General features: G+C 30.5%; 2 protein-coding genes across 15 annotated transcripts in view; both read right to left on the reverse strand.

The window, feature by feature from the left end:
- LOC146530723 (uncharacterized) overlaps window positions 1-9388 on the reverse strand; it is a 20680-nt gene extending 11292 nt beyond the window's left edge. The window contains exons 1-15 of the mRNA XM_085199381.1: window positions 8796-9388; window positions 8660-8723; window positions 8030-8298; window positions 7587-7722; window positions 6685-6821; window positions 6212-6316; window positions 5618-5899; window positions 5221-5408; window positions 4711-4950; window positions 4511-4632; window positions 4107-4281; window positions 2927-3762; window positions 1153-1318; window positions 605-743; window positions 27-136 (exon numbers count right to left, since the gene is read on the reverse strand). Of these exons, the coding sequence (XP_085055507.1) occupies window positions 27-136; window positions 605-743; window positions 1153-1318; window positions 2927-3762; window positions 4107-4281; window positions 4511-4632; window positions 4711-4950; window positions 5221-5408; window positions 5618-5899; window positions 6212-6316; window positions 6685-6821; window positions 7587-7722; window positions 8030-8298; window positions 8660-8723; window positions 8796-8975 (3149 nt within the window). The 5' untranslated portion in view covers window positions 8976-9388. The remainder of the gene's footprint in view (window positions 1-26; window positions 137-604; window positions 744-1152; window positions 1319-2926; window positions 3763-4106; window positions 4282-4510; window positions 4633-4710; window positions 4951-5220; window positions 5409-5617; window positions 5900-6211; window positions 6317-6684; window positions 6822-7586; window positions 7723-8029; window positions 8299-8659; window positions 8724-8795) is intronic.
- A 594-nt stretch (window positions 9389-9982) lies between these two features.
- Window positions 9983-17482, reverse strand: part of LOC146530724 (uncharacterized) — a 125551-nt gene continuing 118051 nt past the window's right edge. For 9 of the 14 annotated variants that reach the window (XM_085199396.1, XM_085199384.1, XM_085199383.1 and 6 more), the window contains 7 exons: window positions 14313-14363; window positions 13742-13996; window positions 13319-13559; window positions 12829-12990; window positions 12323-12449; window positions 11821-11966; window positions 9983-11603 (listed from right to left, as the gene is read on the reverse strand). In XM_085199396.1, coding sequence (XP_085055522.1) covers window positions 11581-11603; window positions 11821-11966; window positions 12323-12449; window positions 12829-12990; window positions 13319-13559; window positions 13742-13996; window positions 14313-14363 — 1005 coding nt within the window. In that variant the 3' untranslated portion in view covers window positions 9983-11580. The remainder of the gene's footprint in view (window positions 11604-11820; window positions 11967-12322; window positions 12450-12828; window positions 12991-13318; window positions 13560-13741; window positions 13997-14312; window positions 14364-17482) is intronic. The other 5 variants (XM_085199394.1, XM_085199393.1, XM_085199391.1 and 2 more) reach the window with 1 other exon arrangement.

Here is a 17482-nt window from a genome sequence, read left to right on the forward strand (position 1 = left end):
AAGTTGATTTAAATTAAAGTTATTACCTGGCAATAACTGCTTTATTATCACCCGCTGATTGCAGATCGAGTATTTGATGTCTTAACATACTGACTTCTAATTCATTATTTAATTCTTTGTGCTGGTATGACTGTAACTAAAAATTATAATAATTAGTCTTATAGGAATACTAGCGAACCAGTTAGGGCTTTGCCCGCTTTAACTTCAATTCCTCGCTCTTTTCAGAAGAAAAATTGCGACATAGTCACGTAAATAATCACTCTATTTGTATTTATGCGTGGGGAATGAAATGTCCTACTAGTTTACTGAGGGAGTCTAGTGTTAAGACACTCCGTTCTCCACTTACCGCCACAAATTTTCCAGGCACTGTGTGTTGAGTGGCGAAACTTAACGTCGGGCTTTTGCCTTGGCGCGAGAGCGAATAAATTAAAATATTGATAAATAATAATTAATTTTCTAGAGTAGGGATCGAACCCACAACCGTCGCGTTACAGTCGCACCCTTGTGGGCGCGCCTGCGCTACGGCGACCCTACTTATATATTTATTAACTCAAATACAATTTAAATACATTTCAAATAAACATAGGAATAAAAATGAATTTACCTGTAAACAAACTGTATCTAGTTGATTTTGTACATCTTGATATTGTTCCTTAAATATGTTATTGCTTTCAATTATTTTTTTTATTTGTTCTTTCATACTATGAATATCTTCATTTGAATCTGAATAAATCATTTTATTCCTAAAAATATTTGACATTATTATAATTTTTACGGTGTATGAGACCGCATGAGATCGTCGTAGCGCAGGGGCACAAGTGTACGACTGTAAATGTAATATTTTCATTTCCTCGCTCTAGTAACGAGGCAAAGCGTGACGTTGAGTTCCATCACTTACCATGCAAATACCTCGATAATTAGGCGGAGAGTAAGGGACGGGAGAGCCTTAATGAAATTTGCGGTTTGAGTGGCGGTTAACACCATGCCTTGTCTTTTTACCAAAAGAAGGAAATTAAAATAGTTCACTGCACCAAATACGAATCGAAATCACAAGCTTCGCATTTAAAACCGAATACTATTCAAATGCGGAAAGACCACTTCAATAATATAATCCACTGAATAATTATAAAAAAAAATACATAAAAAGGTTACGTTATTTCGACTTGCAAAATTTGGAGCTGCTCAATTTTTTTTTGTAATTTTTCTATCTCCATATTTTTATTTTCTAGTTCAACGCATATTTGTTTTAATTGTTTCTGAAGTACAGATTGCTCGATTTCAAATAAAATCTTATCCGCACCAACGTTATGAGATTTTGCTGTAACAAATATATATACTATTATTATTTATTTAATTTCAAGTTGTATCCTATATCTTATAAAACAAAGTCGCTTTTCGTGTCTGTCTGAACTTTCTAACTCTTCTTCTTCTAAACCACCCAACGGATTTTAAAGCGGTTTTCACCATTAGGTCGAGTATTTCTCAGGGAAGGTTTATATATAGTTTATTATTTGTACATTCTTATGTAAATTAACATAAATACGATAAATATGTATAAAGTCCTACCCGTTGAGACACTTTCGCGCATGCGCTGCTTTAATGGTAAGTACTACATGAAAAAATGTACTGGAGTATTGTTCCTCTTAATAAGATCTACAAAAAAGTCAGCGAGAGCATATTCGTATCTTCTAAGAATAACGTGTAGTGATCATATTTCTGTCTAAAAATTGTAATTTCAATATATTTTTTATTGTGAGGGATATTTTTCCATAATGGTATTAATCCTTATCCTTTAAAATACTTTATTAATTTTCTACGTTAAACGAAGATAAAATTAGCTTTTTACACTATTTCGAAATTGCGAATAGTTTTACAGAAAAACGCATTTAATTGTTGACACATCCCGCCGTTGACACATCAGCTGTATGTTACTCAAGTTTCACTTATCCCTTACTCTCAGCATATAAATAAGTATATTAGTTACGTTTTTCATTTTAATAAGTACTTTAGAAGTTGTTACAATATCAAACAATCCTTGCTGCGAAACGGCTCGCCACTCGCCATGCGTCCCGCGACGTTTTGCTTAAACAAGCGCGTCTGCCCGCCTGCCTTACACGCATCGGTGGTTCAGTGGTAGAATACTCGCCTGCCACGCGGGCGGCCCGGGTTCGATTCCCGGCCGATGCATTCTATTTAATTTTCCTCACAGGCAGCCACGTTTTAGGGACAGAATACCCTCTTCAGCATTAACCACAAGCTCGAAAAAAAAAACCCGTCTGCCTTTATAGCAACGAAGAATTAGATGCGTTTGCACGTATTGGATAATTGGAGTTGATTGTATTATTTCAGCACGATATATTTGGTTTCATATTTTTTATAGTAGTTATTAGTAGGTAGGTTTTTGTTCATAATTTCTTCCGTTTAAAAATAGTAATTTAACTATCTAAAAATAGTCATTTAAATATATTTTAATAAAAACTTGAAATGATTAGTAGCAAAGATTTAAAATTACAGTGCCTACTAAAAAATCCTTGGTGTGTAAAACTATTAGAAAATCCTTATTGAAACTACGAAAATGCGGGTTGTATTAAGGTTTAATTAATTTTCACATTATCTTAAGTGCTTTGCAAACATACATTATATGAATAAACCAGTAGTAAAAGCGGGCGAAGCCGCAAGGGGGTCGCTAGTCCCGCATATAGCAGGATATGCGGAGGGTACCTAGTGTTAAGACGTTACTCCCCACGCACCACCACTTTTTTGAGTGAATGCCGCGCGTCTCGTTACCTGAACGAGGAAATTAAAATGCTTAATTCATTGAGTGGGAATCGAACCCGCATGGGGTCGTGTTTACAGTCAGACGCTGTGCTACTTTGCAACGATGGCCTCATACTGATAAAATAAATAAATTTAAAAAAAATCTTACATATATTTTGTGCATCATCATGGAAACTTCGGATCAAATCCATTTTATCTTCTTCTAAACGTTTATTTAAATCTACTGAATTTATTAATGTATTCGTGTTTATTTCAGCTACATTTTTATATTTAACAATGAGTTCGTTTAAGGCATCATTTTGTTTCAGAAATAAGTCCATTGGTATAGAATTACGTAGTTTATCCGTTAAATTAATTATAGAAAGGATTAGTTTTTGAATTTTTCTTTCATATGCTGACATTTTAATCATTTTTTCCTTTTTACATTCTAATAATTCATTTTTTATATTTTCATTTCTTGTTCTTATTTGTTTATATGATTCTTCTAGATAATTATATTTTCGTTTTGAAAAGCTTAATTTGGGCACATTTAATAGCCCCGGTGATTGGTTACTAGTATCATCTTCATTTTCTTCTAATTGTGACCGAAGATTTTCTATTTCTGCTTTGTAATGTTCTTCTTTTATCGAATAATTATTAATTTCATCTGAACTTGTGATTACTAACGATGTAAACTTTTCGAAAAGTAATGAAAATTTATTTTCGAAATACTGTAGAGCTTGTTTGTATTGGCTTTCAAATAAAATGTTTCCTTTTGTGATAATATTTTGTATTTCACTGTTATCTTTGATATCGCTTTTTTCATCTACATTTAACATCCAAGATCCAAATTCACCGATACTTATATCAGTGGTGCTTGAAATTTTATCTTCTGTAGGTATTTTTATTGTTGTTTTTGTTTTTATTTCTTGTAATTTATTTTCTAATTCAAAAGATTTTTGCTCTTGTTTGGATAGTTTGTCCAAAATTTGATATGTTTCCTTCCTACAAACGTTTTAATTTCACTTACAAAAGTAATATATGTTTAAGAAAATTATTAATTAAAAAAAATATATATTTTTTAAAAAAAAAAGATACAATAAAAAATTATACCCTAATAAACAATCAGAAAATGTTAGCTTTAGTTTTAAAATTACATTAAATGATTTATACATTTTAATGCATTTGTTTACAAGAGCAACGTAATGTAATACATTTCCGTCAAAATCGTGCGAAATAAAATTAAAATGCATTTTCATGGCGATTGGATACTGTCGATTGAATATTTTATAATGGTTTATTAGGACCATAGAATTTTTATAAACGGGTGTAATATTTCATTAGCTTACCTAGATTCGTGTAAAGCGTTCATCAAAGCGTCTTTACCGCCTAATGCAGCTTTTAATTCCATAACAGTTTTCATATGCGGTGAAAACCAACCCGCTGCTTTACGCACTTCCATTGAGTTAAGTAGCGCTTCTAAAGTTGGACACTCCATTAAAAGAACGCCAGAACTTGATGTACCTATAAGAGAAAAAAAGTTTAATTTCTTATCTGGTAATGTTTTTAAATTAAAAATTGAAAAGCATAAAAATAATCAATAATTTTATTATTTTTATGCATTTCAATTTTTTACATATTATACTAGTATAAAATTGATGTATTTTTTTATAAGTACATGTATTTTTGTAATTTACAAAAACAATTGTAGTTATCATAATTATACTTATTAAATAATAAAATATATACTTACTGTCTTTCAAAAAATTTAAGATATCAGTAAGGCCATTTCTAAGACCCTCATTTTCCTCAATGATTGCTTGAATTTGTTCCGTATTGAAATTATTATTAATTTCAATATTGTTTTGTTCAAATCTGTAAAATATTACGTTACGTTTAAAAGTTAAAAATAAATAATTTTATAATTAAAAATAATGAAAGAGGACCACTAACTTGTCTTCAATTTCCACATTATTAAATTTATCTACATCAATGTTTGCCTCTCTAATTATAGTCTTTAATTTCAACATTTTCTCGTCCTTATCACGGTTTTCTAGTTCTACTGAAATTAATTTATTTTCATATTCTAATATTTTCTTAGCTATTTGATTATTTTCTTTTTTCAGAGTCATAATTTTCTTCAGAATTCCATAGGTCTCAATTTTTTCATCTGCAGGTATTTGAAGTCGATCCCTAAAATAATAAATAATATTTTTTAATAAAATTTCAATAGACAACAGCATAGGGGCCTGAATTATTAATCTTGGTCTGGTAACAAGACAAAGCGCAGCGTTAGGTTCCGTTACATAAACCATATCAACGGAAAGTATTTTTCTCCCAATTTTCGAAACAGGAACTGTGTCGTAACACTAAGTTCTCTACTTACTTGGATATATCTACAGAGTGATAATAAAAAAAATCCAAGTACTCATTTATTATATATATTAAATCTCTATGCCTTACCTCATTGTTTCATTTTCTAATTGCAAGTAATTTACTCGTTCGTTTAATTGATTCACTTCCTGTACTAGACTCTTAATTCCCTCGTCTTTTAATTTCAATTTTTTCTTTTTATTCTTTATACTTTCTATTAAGGAGTTTATACTATCGTCTGACTTTATTAGTTGTAATTGTGAATTTATTTCTGCAATCTATAATGTATGTATTTTTGAAAATTCGATAATTACTTATTGCTAATATTTATAATGGGCTTAATATCAGATATTAAAACGAAAAAGAAGATAGGATTACTTCTATTTGTGTTATTCATATTTTTTCAGATATTATTGTAGATATTTTATAATATTTATAAAGAGAATTTTGTTAAAAATCATATCAAAAAAATAAAAACAACTATAACCTCTTGTTCTCTAGCTGCTATCATTGCTTCTGATTTTTGAAGATCTTCATATAAGCTTTGAACTTTATTCTTAAGTTTAATTATCATTTGCTTTTCTTTCCCATCATCACTAATATTCTTTTGTTCTAACACTGAATCAGGTATTTCTTCAATAACTGCCTTCAGTTGTTTATTTTCACTTTTTAAAACTTGTATTAAATTTGCAGATTGTAACATTTGCTCAGATGCTTCAGTTAATTTTTCTTGTAACTCTTTTATTTTATATTCTTCTTGAGATGATTTCTTCTTTCATAAGAGAATATATTAGTGAGACATTATAAAATATATTAATTTAATTAATTACTATAATTCCTTTAATTTAAGGCTTCGTCCTCATAAACTACACAATATTGTTTATGTGACGCATGGGTACAGAGTGTGCTTGTAAACGCGACTGGTTGGGGGTTCGGTCCTCATTCCAGGAAAAGAAATATTTATTTAAATTTATATTTTCATTTCTTCGCTCTGCTGTCTGTTTATTAAAATTATTAACTATAATAATATTAGTGTTAATATTCTAGAAAGAGAGAAAGAGAAAATCGCATATTTTCTTACTTTTGGGGAAGTAATAAATTTCGGAAGATTCGTCAAATTTTCTTTTAACTCAGAGTTTTCTTGTGATAAACGTTCAATTTCAATTTTATGAGTTTTAAGTGAACTCTGTAATTTATATAAAAAAATAATGCAATTTGACATAGAATAAATCGCTTTTTGAAGTTGCACATTGCTAGATTCTTTTCGTCTCTGTATCGACCGGTGAGACGGTCGTGAAGTGGCACACACAGCGTGTGACCTGAATTCGTCAATGTTGTGGCCTCAATTCCCACTCAGGAAAATTAATTGTTAGATATTTTCATCTTCCTCGTTCTGGTAACGAAACAAGCGCGGCGTTGAGTTCCTCCACTCAACAAGAATTGTTTCAAAATTTAGGCGGAAAGTGAGGAACAGAGTGTTTTAATATTAAGTTCCCTCTGGCAACCCTGCTATGGTGTAGAGTAGTGAAGCTAACAAAGAAAATGTAAGAAAACCCTTAGTTGCTGCAGTTTAGTTCTTATATCTTCTTCGATTTTTTCATATTTCATATCTTTATTGTTAACTTCTCCTTTTAATTTTTCTACTTCAACTACCAAATTCGCTTTTTCTTGTTCGATAGCACCAAGAACTTCTGTGGAGTAGGCTTACAAATTGTCAATAAGTCAAATTTATAGAAAAAGTATATTAATAATTATTTATTATGAATATACTACATCATTTAAGTAAGTAATATACAAAATGTTGTAAAGAAAGCTTTACGCTGTATCCCGCATACAGCAGGGTAGGTAGAGGGAACCTCGTGTTAAGACACTCCATTCCCCACTGTACATAGAGTTCTGCAGTCATTACGTGTTGAGTGGCGGAACTCAACACCGCGCTTAGCCTCGACACCAGAGACAAATCCGTAGTCGAGGAATAAATAAACATATTAATTCCTCGAGTAGGGATCGAACCCACAATCAGTCGATTTTGCAGCACATTTTGTGCCCGTGCACCACGACTGGACTCGAAAAAATAATGTAATAAATATGGTTTTATTAATTTCACATAGTGTAAAAGCATTCTCTTCCCCACGCACCTCTTACTTTTGGATATTGCGTGGTGGGTGATACTGAAATCGGCACAGTGGAGAATTGGAAAAAAAATATGTTTAAATTATAGTCAATTTGTTATTATTATGATTATTTAGTAATGAAAAATGCTGAAATAGTTTGTAGAATGTAATATAAACAAAAGATACAGGGTGGAGTTGGGAAAAGGAGTATCTTAACTATAGGTACCCTCTGCCCGCTACGAGATATATTGGCGATACAAAAATAAGAAATTAATTTCACAATATAAAAAGCTTAAACATTATTTTAAATGTAATGAATATTATATTATTATTTTGTGTAACCTTTTAATTTAGAGTTGTCTTTGTTTAAAGCAAACAATTGTTCAGTCAAATTTTCGATCAAAACAGTGGATTCCTTCAGTTTTTCCTTAAAAATAGTCAATTTTTCCCTCAAAATTGTATTTTCCTCTTCCAGGACCTAATAAATATAAAATATATTTGTATAATTTTCATTAGTATTATTCAATGATCCATTGATACACTTACTACAAAAGAATACAATTTAAATATGTAGTTGTTCTTTTAATTTTATTTTTTAGTTCTGAGGCCATTGTGGCACTGTGTCGCAGTGTCTGATTGTAAATGCACTTGGGAGAATAAATTACCTAAAGCAAGGATAAATTTTATGAATTAATAAGAAAAATCAACTTTACTAATGAAGTTAGTAAACACTAGTTTTCCTATGCATATTCTGATGAAATGTGAAAATAAAAATGAAATATTACTTTGACATCATGTAAAAGCTTCCTTATATGCTTATTTTTCTTAGTTATCTCGCCTTCTAATTGCGCTATAGCATTTATTTCAGATAGTGTATTACGACTTGATTCACTACTTTGTTCTTCAAAGTTAATCTTTTCATATTTAATTTTACGTCCCTCCAGTTCAGCAATATCAGTGTATAGTTGTTCTAAGATATCTTTGTTAGCTTTTATAACTTCTTCTTGGTGTGTGATTGCTTCTAAAACACTTTCGGAGTTCTTGGTGGGAGAATCTTAAAGAAAATTAAATTATATTTAAACTTTCATGTTTGTCATAACAGATTATGATTTGATTCCTGTACGTGGGAATGATTATATTTAAATCAATTTCACGTTTCTTGCAGAGAAACCTTGCCATTGAGTTCCACCATTGACATCTAGTAAACGGGATGCTGAGTGTATTGGATAAAAAAACATAAATTGATTTAATAATTATTTTAAATAACACTATAAATTTATTTTAAATAACATTTACCAGATAACAATTGTGAACACATTTAATTTCTATTATACAAAGAATGATTTAAAATTATGGTATATTTTTTTATGTGTTATATGTTGTATATAAATAACTTTACTGTGTCAATAAGTTACCTGTTATAGTACTTCTGTCCTTTGTTTTGATTTTTCTTTTTGATTTTCCAATTAAGCCATTTACCTATTGTTAAAGAAAAAAAATGTTTTATTCATATATTATAACGAGAAATAAATATATAATTGCAAATTATACTTGTTCTGTTTTGTATTTTAAAACATCTTGAGCCAGCTTAAATAGAATTTTCAAGTCGGTAAAATTAAGTTCAATATCATCAGTGTCCATCCAAGATAAGTTTTCGCATAATTTTTCTTTTTCGGCTTGCTTTAAATCTTTTTGTGAAAATTTTAATATTTCTTTCCAATCAGTCTCCATTTTAGGTATTGTGTTATAAAATAAGTAAGACCAAAGTTTTTAACAATGCTTATAGTGAGCTGTAGTGACAAAGTTAGTTTGTAGTTTTGTGTTGCTAAGCAGCAAAGTTTTACCTTTAAACACGTAATATTACGAATTTTCTTGTATAACTCTTCTATAGAGTGTAATATTTCTAATTTTACCAAAGGAAAGCAATTTACAATACTAATATAGTAGATTAATGTTATAAATTACTATACTAGATTAAATCTACGTAATTTTAAAGGAAAATATAAATTAAAAATCCCGCCCATTGCATTGCTATGTCAAATGTCACTTGTACGTCATATAACTGCCAAAAATGAATGGTAAACCATAAACAAAATGTCAGTTCTGTTATATTTGCTATTTTATGACTTTTAGGCGTGCCAGATGAGACCAGCTTACTTCGCTAATGTCACATAGAGCGGCGAAGGTACGATTCAGGCAGGTGATTTAAATATAGAGGAAGGTATAATTAAAAAAATGGATATAAAAATGGTCGAATTAGATAAACAAAAAGTGTTATTGATACTATGTATGTCTTTTTTGTCAATATAATAAAAGTAAACCAATTTATTTTTCATTATTGTTTTTTTTTATTCATAGATTGAAATTAAAAAAAAAAACAATAAATCTCTTTCACAGTGTGAATAAAAATATTCCGCATATAGGAGGGTAATGAGAGAGAACCTACTGTTAAGACAATCTATTTCCCGAGAGCGAAAAAATAAAAATATTGATGATACATCTATTTTATAACCGTCGCGTTACATTCCTGTGCCCCAGCGAGCGCCACGATGGCCTCAAATTGACTGAATTAAATTTGCTTTATAATAAAAATATCCATCAGTGAAAAAAACTTGGAATATACTACATAATATTCATATGTTTTAAAGCTTTAATTTACACATTAAACATTTTTAAATTGTAAAAGCAATATTTGTATTCTATATGAATGTATTGAATAAGGTAATAAAAACACGACATTTATAGAAAGTTTATATTATTAGATGTGATGACATTGAACAATAGCAGTAAATGTTACATTGCACGTCGGTGTCAACAAATAAACGTTTGTGCTCTAAAAATAAATTAACAAAATTAAAACAATATAATTGTTAAAAATAAAATATTTTTTATAAATAAAGCAATACATAGGGCGAGAGGACTTTACTTTGGTAAATAATAATAGAATAAAAGGCAACATTAGAAAAATCTTTAACGAGCCAAGCTAAACATTTACGTCTATCATTACACAATTCTCATAAGTAAGTATATATTCGAATTCCTTTATATCAGATATATCTTATTTTAAATTAAGCATACAAAATAGTATTGTCAACGTTGTCAATATATTACTCGCCCTATATACATCAATCTTTGAATAGTTATGAGTATTTACTTGTACGTTACACCTAAGTTAATGCGGTAACTAATAAAACACGGTGGCTAATGAATAGTGTATATAAATGTTATTGTTAGCTATATGTATATATATATATATATATATATATATATATATATATAATTATTAATCGATAAATGTCGATAAACTGTGACGTTATTCTGCCAATACATACAAAATATCGAATTTTTGTATGTATTTGTAAGGGAAAAATTTAAAGAAATCGAACTATAATAGATCAAAGTTTCACTTTTGTCTATGCCATTTTCGAAACACATTTTAGGTTACCTATTCATTTCATTATAAATATTCGGGAAAATATATGAACTATCAGGTTTAGTAGTCACGACTGGCTACATTCTTTTAAAAAGTTACTTTTAAAAGAAGAGCTCTGAGCTCCATCTCACACACGTAAATAAATAACTATAACTAATAAATGACTTTACATTTTTATTTTATACAATTATACAACACCATAAATACTCTTTGGGCGTTAAAAAAACTTTGGGTTGGTTTTTGTATACAAGGTACCTACATCTTTCCATTTCTGAACGATAAAGCAAATTAATCAAGTACCCTTCCTACTTATAGTATTTGTAAAAAGTATGTACTGAAGCTCAAAATTGATTAATATACAACATGTATGCTATAAAAGGATACAAAAGTCATGGTTTACAATTTGGTAACATTTAGACATCTATTACCTAATTGTTAGTACACAATCAAAATCTCAAGACATTTAAGTCTACCATCTATTATACGACCTTATGGATCTATTGGGGAACAGCGATTTCCAATTTTAAATATTAAGCCGGTAAAAAAGAATACATCAATTCCCAATTTATGTGGCGTTTAAATCTTGACTGGAGTTCAAGCCCTGTATTTGAAACCTATCCTGCTCTAACGTGTCATATTAGAAAGAGACAGCTTTATTTTAAATAATCTATATAAATTATAATTACAAATTTATTTCAATTTTATAATAACACAATGAATAATAAAGGTAAATTTCGTATTGTTAAACAAATAACCAAATTTCAAAGTAGGATATACTTCTATAATCTAGCTCTCTCTTTCACATATGCGATAGAACGTTTGTAGAAGCGGGACAGATATCTACCGCGTGCGTCGTGCGCACAGCGCGGCGCTGCGCAGGCGCCGCAGCAGCGTGTGGCGCTATCAAATACGCTCCACATAGTTACCTGAAATATACAAATATATTTTTTAATCAAATTGCAATTGAAAATAAATAAAATTATGTTTAATTTGAGGAGGAAACAACAACATAGTTTAGTAGCAATAAAATAAATACTAGAGCCACTGATTAAATGTTTTAATAGAATGGATAAGTATATATGTATAATTATAATAAATGGTAATTAAACACAATCATCTATATTAAATATTGAATATATATACCGGGGAAAGTTCCGAATCGCCCGGTCCTTTGGCTCGAACCCACGTACCAACCGTCGTCGCACTTTTCTAACACGTACACTGTATCGCCTTCATTTAATTCTAATTCATCAGGATTTTGCGGACGATATTTATACATAGCGCGGTATCTGTAAATATTTCAAATAAAATAATAATATTAATAAACTAATATAAATAATCAGAATCTATCAACACAAGGAAAGATCTAAAAATATTTAGTTACAAGATAAATCTACGAATATCTATTTAGTAAAAAATAGTAAGAAATATATTTTTTAAATAAGAGTGTGCTATTATACTTAGGCTATTTTTAATTTGAGTATTTGTTAGAACGTGTTGTGAAATTATTAACTTCTCATTCTTGCCCAATTTTCTTAATTAGATAGGTCTGGGCTAGCCTGGGTCACGACGGTCTTCACAATTATTATATAACTTTAAATTTTAGATAAAAAACATTAATTATATAACTTTTAAATGAACTTACGGCACCGCTTCCGCATTGGTATCGACGTAGAGCGGCTCTGAGTTGTTGAGGTCGACACCGGCGCCCGTCGGCGGCCCGTAGCCGCGCTCCGACGCGGACAGCGACGACGTCGACTTCGTTATGTAACCTGAGTGGATGGAAACTTATTTCAAAGTTTATAGTGAATAGTGATTCAGATTTATTATTAAATCTATTCTCAATACCCTCAAATTTCCGTTTTCCTTGCAATTTCCACATATTGCGTCCTAAATGACAGACTAATAGACGTCAATCTTTTCTTACTAGAGTCGGGTCCGTAAATATCCGGTCTAATCACGCATATTTTTATATGCCTGAACCGGAAACCGTAACTTGACCGGAACTATAGCTATACTACCTACTGCTACTACTACTACTATAGCTATAAACCGATAAATGCTCTCAATGTTTCTCATAATATTTTAACATACTGAGATCGGACCGAGAACGATACGATTCGCCCTTAAAATATGTGTGTGTGCGCGAACCTTGCAGTGGTATATCGGCAGGCGGTGCGTTGGACAACGCGGGGCTGTTGAGTTGTGGCGTATAGCGGTGCGCGCCCATACTGCGCTTGTCCACGCCGTTGAGGAGCCCGTGCGCGGCGGGCGACGCCACCGGCTTCGGCGTAGTTAGAATTGGTTGGGGTTCTGAAATTGTAAAGTTAGATATTCTTTATTGTATGGTTCAAGGGTTTGGACATATAGATATTAATTTTATTTAAAATAGTACAAATTGCGGCTTCTACCCCTAGTTATAAAAATTAAAAAAAAAAAACATTTCTGCGACGCAATAATATTTTAAGTATTAAGGTAATTGACATACAATTACTAAATTCTTGTACCTATCTGAATTCATATGCATAATGTTATACAAAATAGAACATTTTAGCTAAATAATTAGTATTGTAGTCTTGTTTTCTTTATCAAAATTTACGCGCTAAAATAACTAGATATTACATTAAATGATAAATCTTACCTGGTTTATTCTGACTAGGTTCCTGCAGTATCGTTACATAGCTATCGGGGAAAATGCCAGTTTTGTTTCCATTTCTGCCCTCCCACCAATTATGATCAATGCGCCTCGTCAAGACTACTACTTCACCCTTCTTTAACGGAAGTTCAAGATTAGTTTGTGCGATAAAGTCGAACTTAGCTCTAGCTTTTCCTTCAACAGCTGCCGGCTTTTTTAGGGTTTGAACACCATCGCTTTTAAGTAGCTAAAATAAAAATAAAAATTACTTAATTATATTTTATTATTTATAAAAATAATGTAAGTATGTATAACAATTCAATATTTTTTTTTCTGTAATGAGTTTATAGTTTTAAATATATTACGGTAAAACATTTACATGATATGTACCTATGTATATGAAAAAAATTTTTTTTCACTGATACGTACCTCAACATAATTATATGGGAATAAACCAATTTTTCCATGTACCTCCCCTTCATACCAATTAGAATCTATTTGCCTTCTGACATTTATAATATCTCCTTTTCTAAAACTAAGTTCTCTTGCTGTTTGTCCGTTAAACGTGTATAAGGCTTTAGCTATTATTTTCTCAGCTTCGTCGTATCTATTTAGAGGCACTATCGTCTTTTGTGATGGCATGAAGTTGTCTTGGTGACGCCTATTCTGCATATCCTGCAGTTCCTGTAATTTTAACAAAACAAAAATTAATTTATATAATATGCACCTATCTATTATTCTGTACTGAAAAAGAAATTATATTAATCAAAAATATATTGAAGCTTATAAGATTTTCCTTATTAATATGCGACATCTCATCCACAAGGAACATTTTTTTTTTTAATAAATATAAAACCAAAAAGAATTTTGAAGAAAGTTTTAAATAATGAGAAATTTTGTGATGATATCAGCCAATTATGATACAGCATGTTCCTGGTTAACTTAAATGCGGAAGTGTTAATTAAAACCACTCGTCATTCACATATCTTTTACTTATCACCTTGATTGACGCATCAAAAGCTTCGATTTCAGCGGGACTGATATCATTTTCCTGTAAGTGACAATGAGTTAGGCTTCGATATTTATTAAGTATTATTTTTTTATTATATCCAGAGGTTTACTATACAATATAATTTACATTTTAAATAGATAATAATAACAAGTTTTATTGCTTATAAGACCATTTAATCCATAATATTTTAAGATATTTATATTAAAATAACGTATTTAACATATCGAGATTCTTAAATCGTTATTCTTTTTCACATAGAGCTCACAAATGCGGACCAAATAAATGGAATGTTGATGTGGACCTACTATTGTACTTTAAGTTACGATGGAATGCGAAGTTCAAGGTCCAGCTCTTTGATATATTACAACACTAGAAGGTAGGTGCAAATATATTATCAGGTATTTATTAATATTTCTAGGTGGTCTTGTTTATCATATAATGTAAAACCAATTGGAATGTTAGATATGTTATAAGGTTATCATTATCCGATACTTAGGTTACATTAAGGTTAAATTAGCTGTGGTATTCCCTGTTCGTAATTAATTGCAGTTCCTCGTTGTATAATTGATGTTAGTTCGGGTTTAGCGCGGCATTTACTTTATTTTGAATTGACAAGAACAACTTTTTGAGTGGCAGACCTCAACCCCGCTCGTCTTGGCCTCTATTTATTATAATTATATTAGTTTTATTGATGCTTAATATTAAATTTTATTTTTAAATATTTTTTCGGGCTCTACTTTTTGATTACTCACACAAATGCAAAGCTCTGCTTACGCCTCACGTACTATACATACTTATAGGAGGTATACATATTTTTTTCATTTTAAAAGATGTTTTATGTTTTTAATTCTATGCATAAGTGTAGATAAAATATTATATTTATCACAACAATATTTTCCTCGGGTGAGAACCGCACCCACTATCATCCAGGTGACAATTCGGTGTAACCAACACGCGTATTACTAAGCATTTACTTACTTATATTATACTTATGTAAAGAAAATCGTACTTAAACGACTTAAAAAAAGATTAGATGTTCAGATAATTCCGTAGAAAAGTGAACTACCATTACATAAAGATTGCCAAGCCCTTGAGTGAAAGTGGTCTTTGCGCTCGATTTCGCGCCAAACCGTAAAAAAAATATTTGTAACACTTTTTCATCTCAGTTAGTCAATTGCAGAACATAAATCTAGAGATAAATACAAAGTAAGTTTTGTACGTACGTACTCGCGCCGGTATTCTTTAATTAAGTTAACGATAATCTGTTTGTTTACTATATGTTTTTTCTTATTCACTTGTTATTCTCGCGCGAACATAATATTTATATCTATATTAAAAAAAATTTTTTTGAATATAACGTTAAAAAAATATTCAGTTCAACAAGGTCTAAACCTTCTAAACATAAATAAACACAAGATGACCACCAAAATTAAAACTATCTAATGAAATTACACCTTTCTCCGTACCAACCCAATTAACAATTAACTAACAAACACACAGACATTAGAAAAAACATTATAATCTCACCTTAATCACTAAATCCGGCGTTGTATGCATCTTATATATATATAAAAACCCATATATATAAAACACATGTACTAAAGTCCACTGTCCACAATACAATACGTAACGGTCTGGTGTGCGCGCGCGAACTGGCTCTAAAGAGATGACCACACTTTATGGTCATTAAAACCACCAGAGTCAACCAGGTGTTAAGAAACTGCTTTCATATGCATAGAGCCTTACTATCTTGTTATGTGATACCTACAGTTATGTTTTAACTGGATTTAAATTGTATCTATTATTGTAACTCGTTTTCATTCATTTGAAAAGTGTAATACAAATAGATATGCTGTTTTATGTAAATAACAATATTTTTTTATTTTAATTATTTTTGTTAGTTTCACGGTGTAAGCACATAGTAGAGTAGGCAGAGGGAACCTGGGAATCTAATCTAATCTCATCGCTCGTTTTGCGAGGAAAAGCGAGGAAATGAAAATATTAAATATTTAACTTCCCTGAATGGGAATCGAACTCACAACCTGTTGTGTTTACAGTCACACGCTAGTGCCCCTACGGCACGACTGCCGTCATGAATAAATGTATAATTTAGATATTTATCATTTTTTTTAATGTTGTAGATATAATATCAAAATAACGCATAAAGACAGATATTGTATGTAATACACTACACTACAATACACTTATCATTTGTTGTCCTCAATAAATAAAAAAAGTAAAAAAAAATAATATTTTTTTAAATACACAGTCGAGAAGTAAGCTATCGACCAAACTGCACTCGCGTGTATGTCAGTAATGAATCGGTAATTTATGCTATTAAGGATCAATGTTTCTGACAAGCTAAATGGTTTTCGTTCTAAATTCAAAAATGAGCATAACAATTTATAATAGCGGGAAAAAATTAATCTTTCATATTTTTTAGTAGTTTTTTTAATATTATATACTTAGACATAGTCAAAATCTCCTCCTTGTAATGTAACAATGTGTATGGAAAAGGCTAAACCAAGATCGTCTGACTTGGCACCAGAATACAAGGAGGGTCGACCCCAAAAGGGAAAAGAAGGAAGACGAAGAAGAAAAAGAGTTTTTAATATTATAGAGCATACAGGTATGTGGGAACGTAAGTATTTTTAATACCTTTGCTTTAGTAGAGGCAAAGTATTGATTAAATCGCGTGTAGTCTGCGGTGAAGTGATTAGCATTCCGTAGATCTACGTTGTCTGACAAGCTAATTACCAACTACCAACCACCAAACTCGCTTTAAAATAAAGTAAATTAATACTCACTCAGTAACTAACGTTGCATATTTAAATGCAATTTTATATCTATACGTGTATTATGTCCTTTTTAGTAACACTTTTTACCTAGATGTAAATTAATTGGGACATTAAGATATAAATTTTGATTCTGACTGTCATTAAGATTCTATTCTTATCTGTATTGATAAAGAGTACTGTTTACAAGAACATCTACAAACTATTTTGATGGGCCCTTCGGAATGATATTTTTAAATCGAGGATAAAACATAATTATTTTTCAATTATTTCAGGCATAAAAAAGCTATATATGTGACTTTTTAGAATCCATTATATAAATAAAAAAAGTACGTTTTATAACTGTATTTTTTTAAACACAAA

This window comes from Heliconius melpomene, chromosome 16 (assembly GCF_056956725.1).
Source record: "Heliconius melpomene rosina isolate 202511_hmr_F chromosome 16, ASM5695672v1, whole genome shotgun sequence".
Taxonomy (NCBI): Eukaryota; Metazoa; Arthropoda; class Insecta; order Lepidoptera; family Nymphalidae; genus Heliconius; species Heliconius melpomene.